The following is a 12,016-nucleotide window of genomic DNA, read 5'->3' on the forward strand; positions in this document are numbered from 1 at the left end:
ATGCAGCATGTTTGTATATGACCCTAGATAATAATGCATTGGAAAGTAACTGCTATTGTGGAATGGTATGTACGGGTATGCTTGATGTGGTTGTACAAAGTACGACTGCTAAAATGGAAAATACACACCATTACCATGATGCACAGACTGAGGGGGTTGAGGTGGTGGGGAAGGTGATGGAACTACCCCTTGCCTTTTTTATTATCTCTCCCACTCAATAATGTATTATCAGTCATTACTAATTAAATAGAGAAAGTTAGATAACTAAAAAAGTAAAACATGAATACATGAATTAATAACAGAACGACATTAATGGAAATAGAGTTATTGAGTACATGTGAATGAGCATAAATAAAACATAAATAAAAATCAATTCTCTGTGGTTACATCCTAATTATACTTATCACAGTAGTCCACCCATATCGCCCAAGCAATGTCATCCCTAAGTGTCTTTCACTCATTTCTTGATTCAGTTTGCTCTCTTTGGGTTTGATTTTGAGTAAAATCAACTAAATTAGTATCATTCTCGAAGGCCACCTCACTATCAATGTCTTCATTAAAATCATCATTGTTGAGTAGTTCATCACTTGGATCCACAGTTGCAATGAAATTATGGAGTACTGTGCATGTCAATACGATATCTACTTGTATAGGAAAAGGATAATGCGGCTTAGCACACAACATCTTGAAATGATTCTTCAATGTGCCAAATGCAGATTCAATCTTAGACCTCAATGAAGAATGTCTTAGATTGAATAATTCTATTCTATTCTTAGGTGTTTTACCCGAATGTTCTTACAAATGATATCGAACACCTCGGTATGGAGAGATGACTCCTGGCATGGTCGGGTACCTAGCATCACATAGATAGTATTTACCTACAATTTTATTAAGAAAATTATTAAGTCAAGTTTGAATAATAAACTTAGTAAGTTTAAGTTAAGTCTTTATTTAATTACCATCATAGACTCTCAATCCATGTGGTTGTGGTCTAGACAATACATCCTGAAGAATCCTATAATCATTTGTAGACCCCTCCCAACCTGCTAGAACATATGTGAACAGCTTGTTTGGGGTGCAAGCTGTAAGCACATTCTGTGTAATACCTTTATGGCCTCAAAAGCATGCAACAAGATTAATCAGAAACATAATATCAACATGAGTCGCATCTATCATTCCAATGCAATCCTATAATACGTGTATCACACATCTAATTAAAATTTACTTTCATTGATTATACATTTAAATGTGCTTAAAGTGTAGATATACCTTGAAATAAGGGAAGTATAGCGGGTTGTTAACGATCTCTTGGGGAATGTCATTGGTGGCTTATCTCATGTACTGTCCATGCAGGCAAATAATTATTTGTAATACCTTGTTGAAATATCTACTAATTGTTTCCCCTGATCTTATAAAATGAGATTTAACTATGTAATTTTTAGATTTATGACCCAGAATGTTTAGTGTCATGATAAGTTGTTCTTCTATTGTTACATTCCTTGAGTCTTTTAGCAGGCTATTGTTCATCATTATACTCGCTAGTTTAACAAAAGCACCACTCCGCATTCTTATATAATTCACACAACTATCACTAAAACCATTATAAATTTGCTCTATGTGCTCAATTCTAGCTCTCTCTTGTCTTTTTTTTCCTTAATTGGACCACTACGAATTGATTTACTTCTCGCTCGCATTCTCCTTATGATAGTAATTATTATAATTAGAACGGATAGGGCAACACCTTGAACCATATTAACAACACTTTGTTCATCGGAACAATCACCATCTTTATCCATCTATGATGCAAAAAATCATTATCCAATTAGAAACTAAGTCGAATTCTAACAAAATATGAACAAATTACAAACTACAAATTATAATTTACAATTTACAATTTGCAAATTACTAACACGGATTACTGCAATAGCTAAGCAAAAAATATTACAGTGATATAAATAGCATTTTTAATTAATAAAGATATGAACTTTTAGCTCCTAAGATGAGATAAATTGCATTAAGAACACACTACATTAACATTTTCATACTATCTAATAATCATATAATTAAAAAAACCACAAATTGATCTTCATTGTGTCAGTTGAAAGTTCCATGTAAAAATTTGGTTTCTTAGCTATAAAATCCACTTTTTTAGTCTAAGTTCCTCACTTCTCTAAATGTTGAAAGTTTCAAACAATGACAAATTACATTAACAACACGCTAACACTGGTTAAAATTATAAATGGATACTATATACTAATTCAAGAACAAGAATCACTTAATTTCAGAAATTTTCACACGAATAGTCAGGAAATCTTAGGAGCAGACCATGCACATTTCATCGGAGAGCCTTCCTAATTCTCCTGTGAGGTTAACAAATTATTAGTATATCTACAAGTTCTTTGATCAGAGCTATCCCCTTTTGCGTTATGAAAAAAATAACATTGATAAGTATTAAAGAAAGCTCTAGATTAAGATCAACTCTGTAACATATCAGAGTTTTATTAATCAAGCATGGTAAATATATCAAAATGTCATCTAATCGTCACTGTAGTTTTCGTGGACAAAGACATACAAACAATGCATCAGAAATTTCTCAAAACCCATCAAAATAATGCTAAAACAAAAAAAACACATTCTAAAATCGTAGAAATTTTACGAAGTTTCAAAATTTTCTCCATGATTGGATATTCGAAGGGTTTTAATCATCTTTTCTTATCTGTGAAATCTCAAAAAAAATAGGAAAATCAGAAAAATTGCTTCAAAAATCAGAAAAATTTTGTCTGCAAATGATCACCCCCCCCCCCAAGTTCTCAGATAATTGATGTAAATTAAACTAATAATAAGAAAATTTAAAAAAATCATATTTTTACCTTGATTTATGAAGCAATAGCGTCGACAAATATCAGATCTGAATATTGTCGGCAAAGATCAGACCCTCCCTCCCTTAATTTTCTTCGAATACAGGGACAAAGAAGGTCGCAGGAGTTTCTGGTGGGAGGAGAGCAATGAGGTAAGTATAGTTCGCTGAAGAAATCAACGAGGAAAGCAAAAAGCCGACGTGACTGCAGTTTTCGTTGATTTCACGAGGTTGAGAAAGGAATTGGGGGAGAGAAAAAAAAACTGATGTGGTGGCGATTTTTCCCTCGTTTCCCTTCTTCAACTCTAGAGAACCAAAGAGGAAAAAAAACCGATGGAAAACTTATATACAACGTGGCCACGAAAAATCCTATGTGGAGGCGGTGTAAAACTTTTCCACGGAGTTAAAAAGCGAACCAAATAGCCCCTAAGAAGAAGATGAGAAACAGAGAGGAAGCCATCTTATTTTGTATAAGCTATGACTACCTCTCTTCTAATTATTGCCTAAATATGATATGGCTTTATAAGGCAACAAAACATGCTATAGTTACATGCATTTCTATCAATAAAACGTGGGGATTTTGTGGTGCATGCTTATGGAAGAGAATATTGTGATTGATATGCTGGAAGATTATGTTGGGAATTTAATACAAGAGTATAACTTTATATCTTTCTAGCTATTTTTGAAAACCAAGTGGGAATAGTCAAATTTTAACTCACTTTCTCCATTCAAGAGTATTAGTTACAGAACTCATTTTATATATATGAAATGTAGTAAATTAATAATAATAATAACTCAAGCAAGTCCTTATAATCAAACTACAAAATCAGTCAATATTTTTTTCAAACATACACATTTGCACGTGTCAAATATCTAGCAAGCTTAAATATAAAATTGAGATCAATTCGGAATAGCTTAAACTCTAAGATTAATTTGGCCGTCAATCTTTGTTTAGGTTCAATAACTTTCAGATTGGGTCCGACTTCTCTATAATAGATTATGGTCATTTCTATACCACTTTGCTTATCTATGCTGACCCAAAAAGATCGATGAACTGATCACAATTTAAGAGAATTTCGTTAAAAGAACGCTAGATCAGAGAAGGAATGGTCTAATTCTGTAATCAAATGATCAAATGAGTAGGTGTATTGAGATATAGCTCGGTGAAATTATTGAGAAAAGGACAGGTGATATTGGAATCTAGTACTTTTTCCAGGCTGTATGACTTTATAATTTGTAGCTATATTACTCTATTACTGCAGCCGAGTTGCTCATACTATTTGAAAGGAACATTGAACATCAGCACACTCGTAGGAAATAAAAAAGCATGTAACTTTTAGGTTGGCTCACTTCCACTCGCTTCCATACCTTTAGGTATTTTAACCAATTACCACTGTTTTCTGATTATCCTCTAACTTAATATTTGTACTAAAGTATTGTCTCAGGAATGAACTGCACACTTTAAGAGTAGATAATTGCACCATGAAAAAGCAATCAACTAGAAATATGTAATGTGGAACATGAACTGTTCTTCTGGAGCAGCCTTAGGTAAGATGTCACAATCTTAAGACAAGCATGTCTTCAACTATTGAAAGATATAGTTTATATATAACTCTTTTTTTATTTCGGTTTTTCTGACGGGGCTCATGGACACTGGTTAGGAAATAATAAAGATAGGGAAAAAATGAATAGTAAGTAACAATCCAATACATGCACATAAATCACAGGGTTAAAGCGATGGGCGACAGGAGGAGCGGGCGATTGGACAGGCGGCAGGAAGCGCACCTTCCCAAGGCGGCGTTTGGGGTTCCGAGGCGTCGAATCGTTTCGTTCGAGAACGGTAAAATCACCATATCCCCCAGATCTCTCCCTCTCTTCCGTCTTCCTCTACCAAGAATCCTTTTGCTTCAGGAGTTCCCTTTTCCTCCAACACCCATAACCCTAATCCTTCCTTCTCTTTTCAGCCTCCTTCCCTTCACCTCCCCTCCAAAAAACCCTCTTTTGCTGAGCTGTTTAAGAAAGCTAAGCCTGCCCGTGTTTCCTCTGAGAATGGCCTTCTTCCTCTTCCTGAAGAATGGTGGACCAAAGTCACTTATAAGAGGAGGCAAAAAAAGACCTAGATCTTCCAGCTCTTCCTCCCTATCCCAATCTTTTAAAAACCCCTCTAGGTGTTTTTTTTGTGGAGACAGGGACCACATGGCGAAAAACTGTTCCCCTGGAGATTTTAAGTGTTTTGCTTGCAACTTGGTAGGGCATACTTCGTTATGCTGCCCTAATAGAAATCAACCTCTCTCTCACAGCATCAACCCCCCCTTTTCTAGACAGTCCTCTTTTTGACCCCCTCCCCTCTTTATCCCTAACGCCCCTCTCCCTGAATCAGTGGTTAGTAGTATGGAAGATTTCTCCCTTTTCGATTTCTTTCAGATCCAAGTTGGTAACCCTACCCTAGAGGAGTTGATTGAGAATCTAGAATTCCACCTTAAAGTTGACAATTGGAAAACAGCTGTTCGGAAGGCTTCATCTTCATCCTACTTTATTCAGTTCCCTGACGCAGAGAGTATGGATTACGCTTGGTCTAAATCTTTCTTTAGCATGGGAAACTTTGGTTGTGTCTTTTCCCCTTGGTCTGAGAAATCAGGCCTCAAAGCGCTGCCGAAATTTGTCTATGTTTGGGTGAAAATTCTTAAGCTTCCTATCCACCTCTGGGACTCAAAGTTCTTATCGGTTCTGCTCGGTGATGTTGGGGAGCTTATGACTGTGTCAGACGATATTATGTTTAAGAGGGGGGCAAAATATTTTAAACTCATGCTCTATATTAAGGATCCATCGGAGATCCCCCAAGAAGTCATCTTCAGATATGCTTCTCCTGATAACATTCATATTATGGAGGGATCAGTTCGCTTGAGGGTTGTAGGTACTCCCCTTTCAGCTAGTCTGGGAAGTTGCAGGGACATTTTTGAATCTTTCATCCGTAATGAAGGTGTACAGCCCATATCATCGAAGATCCTTCCCTCTGCTCGCCCATCCCCCCAAGCCTCGTCGGTTGCAGCTCCCCCAGTGACTGACCCTCCCCCTCTTTCAGATGACCCCAAAGGAAAAAGGTCAATGGGTGTTTCAGAAGGTCTTCCTCCAAACCCTTCCCCTAACCCCCCTTCAGTAGAAGCTTCGGATCTGATGGAAGTTTCTTTCCAAGATGTGAATATCAAGATTGCTAATGCATCCTGGGAGTTGTTAAATCATGTTCTTTTGCAGTCGGAAGAGGAGGATCCTGCCTCGACCCCCAGCTCTTGGAGACAAGTCAATTGCTCTTAGTTTCTCAGATTCCATGGATATCGCTTCCTCACTAGCCCCCCCCCCCCCCCTCCAGGGTTTGAATTTGCTCACAAGCAACCAAAGGGTGCTAAGAAGAGATCAACCAGGGGTCCCCTGTCGACTCATCCTGTTAAGAGGCATCTGGCTCTGATGAGAAAGAGCAAGTACCAGGTAAATCCAAGACCAAATCTTCTTCTTCTGTATCCACTCAGCCGCTCTAATCCCTCAATCTCGAGAGGTTGGAAGAAATCTCTCTTAACTGTGGTATTAAGGATCCTATCGATAATCAGGAGTTAAGAGATATTCATAGTTTGGTGCGCTTAGGAGATTCTCTCTCTTAGGGTATCTTTTTCCTTAGTCGTATCTTCTTTTTGTGCCAATGAAATTTGGTTCTTGGAATGTTAGGGGGTTAAATAACCCCGCCAAACGTAGATTGGTCAAGGATTGTTTGAAGCTAGCTAAGTGGACCTAGTTGGACTACAAGAGACCAAACTCAAATCCTTCAGATCTTGTACTCTCAATTCTCTAGGGAGTGGCATCATTTCTTCTTGGGTGTCTTTGGAAGCTTCTGAATCTAGGGGAGGCATTCTTCTCGGTTGGAATGATAATATTTTCTCCTGCTCCTCCTCTTCTTCCGACATTTTTTCTGTATCCTCTATTCTCACTCACATCCCCTCTAATTGGACTTTTGTTGCGACATCTGTTTACGCTCCATGTGATTCATCTGACAGAGAGGTTTGCTGGTGGGTGTTTTTGCTGAAAGTTGCATTTATTACTGAATTCATTATAACTTTAGTCGTTTACAAAGAATTCAAATAATCAACAAAAGAAAGAAATAAAGGAATTACAACTCTCTCTTGAAAATAACACAAGATCCGTTCGTCGTCTCTTGCTTGCGTGGGTTTTTGGCCGGTGACGGGGACGTCAATATCCGTGGACTACCTGACAATTAGATCAGATCCAAAACTTCGTCGATTCACGAAGAAATCTAGAAGCAGAAGCACTTATCTTGACAACGGTGAGATAATTGCTCTTCTTAAGATTACCGTAACGGGATAATCCTAAGGAACGGACACGGGCGATGTAGATCTGAAGAACCTTTCTCTTCTGTGTGAAGAATTCGATCAATCTTCAGTCCGGCAGGGCTTCGCCAATTTTCCAAAATTCCAGATCTCCAAAAATGAAGGTCCTGGGGCTGTATTTATAGGCTCCGGGAAATCCAGGCGGTTAAAACCGCATAACAGTCAAAAAGTCCACTTTTTAGGGCCCGAGACACCCTTGGGCGTCTCAGCGAGGCCGAGACACCCTCGGGCATCTCGGCCTGAGCCGAGACACCCTCAGGTGTCTCGGCCTTGGCCGAGACACCTTAGGGTGTCTCGGTTGGGCCGAGACACCTCGGGGTGTCTTAGCTTATGCTGAGATAGTCCGTTTTGCGCGCTGTTTTTATATTCGCCGTATTTTCCTCTTCCGAACTTGGATTTACATAATTCAAGATGCGTTGGAAAGCCGACGAGGAGATCTACAAGCTCCCATGATTGGATCATCTGTGGAATAAATAAGACATGAAGAGCGTTTCACCTTTTGTAAGCGACACGAGACTCCCGATCAGTTCGTATCCTCGTTATTCTAAAACTCCGTTGCTTCACATAGTTCATCGATTCATTTCAAGCATTTGTCGACGTCAATCAAGCTTCCGTGACTTGGAATGTGATGTTCATCATCTCCTCTTAGCTTCAAGCTGTTTGTGAAGAGCTATAGGCAATTTTCACCGCCTACAGATACCCCCTCCAAAGTGTTTTAGTCGCGTTTCTTTTATAGAAGAGCCTAGAATACTTTATGTGATTGGTCCAGCCTTCAGTCTGCGTGAAGGACCTGTAGTTAGCTTTGATTCTTGACTCCTTTGATTTTTAGTCTATTCGATGTTTTGACAAATAGCTAAAATTCTTTCGGCGCTGCGTTTATCGTCTGGCCGTCGTCGAAGTCTTAAATCTAAAACTGATGAGTTGAGTTTGGCTCGTGTTGTTGAGTTGACTTAGAACTGACTATCTCCGTCACATTAACTTTTTTATTACAACACGTTGATTGGTGTCGACCTAGGGTTACACGTTGAACGGCGTTGACCTAAGGTTTCGGATCGCCCAACGTTGACTTTTTTCATCGCAACGCGTTGATTGGCGTTGACCTAGGGTTACGCATTGACCGGCGTTGACCTAGGGTTTCGGATCGCAACGCGTTGATTGATGTTGACCTAGGGTTACGTGTTGACCGGTGTTGACCTAGGATTTTGGATCGCCCAACGTTGACTTTTTTCATCGCAACGCGTTGACTAGCGTTGACCTAGGGTTATGCGTTGATCGGCGTTGACCTAGGATTACGCGTTGATCGATGTTGACCTAGGGTTTCGGATTGCCTAACGTTGACTTTTTCATCGCAACGCGTTAACTGGCGTTGACCTAGGGTTACGCGTTGACCGGCGTTGATCTAGGGTTTCGGATCGCCTGACGTTGACTTTTTTATCGCAACACGTTGACTGGCGGTGACCTAGGGTTACGCGTTGACCGGCGTTGACCTAGGGTTTCGGATTGCCTGACGTTGACTTTTTCATCGCAACGCGTTGACTGACGTTGACCTAGGGTTACGCGTTGACCGGCGTTGACCTAGAGTTTCGGATCACCTGACGTTGACTTTTTTATCACAACGCGTTGACTGGCGTTGACCTAGGGGTTACGCGTTGATCGGCGTTGACCTAGGGTTTTGGATCACCTGCCGTTGACTTTTTCATCGCAACACATTAACTGGTATTGACCTAGGGTTACGCGTTGATCGGCGTTGACCTAGGGTTTTGGATCGCCTGACGTTGACTTTTTCATCGCAACGCGTTGATTGGCGTTGACCTAGGGTTACGCGTTGACCGACGTTGACCTAGGGTTTCGGATCGCCTGACGTTAACTTTTGAGACTTTCCTCCGAATGTCCGATGACCAACAAAAAATGAGTGAAACGGGTAAAAAAAACGGGTCATGGGGACACCTAGGGGCCAGCCTGGGCCCGAGACACCCTTGGGTGTCTCGGCCAATGAGCCGAGACACGGCCAATGAGCCGAGACACCTAAGTGTCTCGGCCAATGAGCCGAGACACCTAAGTGTCTCCTACATTTTTTTTGTTTTTTTGTCTTTTTGTCTTTTGTGTTGTGTACTTTTCCCCCTCTTTCAAAATTTTCAAAAGAGAGTCCTTTCCCCCCTAAACTTCCTCTTCTTCCTCTTCTTATCCAAACACCATTGTTCTCCTTCTTCAAGAACTCCTCATCCATTAAAACTCTTATCTTTAAAAAAAACCTCCACCACAAAAAAAAATTCGGATTTCTTTCTCTCTCTTGGTCGAATTTTATCCCCCTTCAAAGCTAGGGTTTTTCCTCATCTTCAAGCTCAAGGAAAGCTTCTTGATTTGGGTAACCTCTTCTTCAAAACTCTCTCCTTTTTTTTTAAAGAAAGATTGTAACCTTATGTTTATAATGAGGGTATACCATGAATTTATATGCAAAGATCATAGCTTTTTGTTCTCATGAGTTAGGTTTTGTGAAAAAGATAGGATCTTGATGATGGATTGTGTGTATGGACCAAGATTTGGGGGGTTTTATTCAAAAATGCAATATGGCCAAAATTTGAGGGGCTTTTGTGCAAAAGTGGACTAAAATTTGAGGACTTTTGTGCAAAAGTGGACTGAAATTTGGGACCGAAATTTCACACTTATTTGGCCAAACTTTGAGGGGTGTTTTCATGCAAAAGAATCAACATTGTTAAGGGGTTTAATTGCAAAAAGCAACCGAATATTGTAGAGGGGTTTATTTGCAAAAGGGCTGAAATTTTATGACTTAAATTTCAAGAGTTTAGACCACAAACCTATGACCAAAAATTTGAGAAGAGTATGTGCAAACTAAACTAAAATTTGTGGAGGGGTTTATTTGCAAGACTGGCCAAATTTTATAAAAGGGTTTATTCATAAAATTAGCCGAGATTGTGAGATATCGGGGATGTTAGGTGAACAAACACGATAATCATGGCCCAAATTCGAATGCGTCCATGACTAGAATTTAGCCTCAAACATGAGGGGTATTTTGGGTATTTCACCAAAAATCCATCGTGAGGGTTTATACTGCAATTTGAGCCCATTGTTTGCATGCACAAAACTCATAGGTTTAATTAGACTTCAACTATAAAATCCCATACCTTTTATAGGATTTTAGTTAAAGTTCTTAATTTCTCTTTTAATCTTCGGGCACCCGTATTTATGATGTACTTGATCCGTTGATTTTCATTGCAGGTTATCCATGTCTCCGCGCCGATCGCGATTTCATAGGAGTCGCTCCTCTTCACAGCATAGCGAGAGGGAGACTCCCGTAGCATTTTCTCCCGCGGTATTCTCTTTTGGGGGTGAGCATTTGTGCCTTCTGTATCCCCGTTTGACCCCTTCGCGAGTTATTCGGGAAGAACCGACGTCCTCCTTCGTGGGGATCGAGGTTTCCAGAGATTTGTGGTTCTGTCATGCCCTCGTTTGGTCCCTTCGTGGGTCATTCGGGAAGAACCGACGTCCTCCTTCGTGGGGATCGAGGTTTTAGGAGATTTGTTTTGCTTGGTCAATTCAAATCTTTCGGCATATTGGGACGATTTCGTGTTGTATTACACTGTGTAGGTCGGGGTACGTTACCACGTTGCTTACGTGATAATGCATACCGTTCTTCCAGTGTCGGACATTCAAAATCATCTCGCCAATTGCTTGATGAATGATCCTATCTCGCCATCTTGTGAGATGAATTTGATCATTGTGTAATTCATGGATAATTTTCTGACTCTACCCTTGTTTTGTCACAGTTGAATTCCCCGTGGATAGTCTTCCCCCTCATGCTACTAGTGGTTGTAGTGGCGAGATTTTTTCTTCTGTTGGTGATGGGCAGACCATTGGTCCAACTCCTCAGTTTGATAGGAGCCGTTGCGATGAATCCTGTCGTTTGATACGAGATGGGGGACGTCGTTCATTACGCCAGTTGATTACTGATGCTCCTTTTACCGCAGACTCCATTTCCACTCAGGCTTTTGAGAGGCCTGGTTATTTGTTTGGAGATCATGTTGAGGATCCGGCTAGGTTGACTCTTGCTGACGAGCACTGTGTTCGCGGGAAAAGTTGGTGTTTTCTTCATTATCGATGTCATTGCACTCAGTTAACAACTTTATGCGTTACAAAGAGATCCGGTCTTTTTATAAGATCCGGCTTACAATGAAAATCAAAATAAAACAAAGAAATCAAAATTACAACTTCTCTCTTTTACCGAACAAATCACAAGATCCTGTTATCCGGTCTCTTGCTTCTGTGGGTTGTTTGCCTGCGCCGGGGTTGCTTACCGTGGACCACCGCGTGATCTGGATCCAAGCAGATCTACGACGTATTACGGGTATTATCCCACCAAGGAGATAATAGCCGGGAGGGATCGTTTCACCAAGGAAACGACCGCTCGAATCTCGGGATCTAAGAACCAAGCTTAGATCCGGAGTGTAACGACGTAGATCTGAGGATTAGACTCTCTCGAACTCCTGCCTTTTTCGGTGCGGGTGCTCGCTAAGAATCAAATCCGGGTCTCCAAGTCTTCAAGCCTTCAGATCTCCGAGTTGAGGTGACAATCCGGCAGAGTTTCGGCTCTCTCAAAAGTTTCAGAAGAAGTCCCTCAAATGAACAACCACCCCCCCTATTTATAGCCTCTCTGAACTGTGCCTTTGTGCACAAGAGAGAGAGGGGGGGGAGTCGGGCCACCTGAGGGTGGCTCGGCTCATGCCGAGCCACCCTGAGGTGGCTCGGC

At 40.6% G+C, this 12,016-nt stretch overlaps 1 protein-coding gene across 1 annotated transcript; it reads right to left on the reverse strand.

Moving 5' to 3' along the window:
- Positions 454–1,796, reverse strand: LOC109839008. The gene is made up of 4 exons (XM_020407441.1): positions 1,742–1,796; positions 960–1,115; positions 800–878; positions 454–730 (listed from the first exon to the last, which is right to left on the reverse strand). Exons 1-4 carry the CDS (start codon positions 1,794–1,796, stop codon positions 454–456), a joined length of 567 nt encoding a protein of 188 aa, XP_020263030.1.

The sequence above is a fragment of the Asparagus officinalis genome, chromosome 4 (genome assembly GCF_001876935.1).
Source record: "Asparagus officinalis chromosome 4, Aspof.V1, whole genome shotgun sequence".
Taxonomy (NCBI): Eukaryota; Viridiplantae; Streptophyta; class Magnoliopsida; order Asparagales; family Asparagaceae; genus Asparagus; species Asparagus officinalis.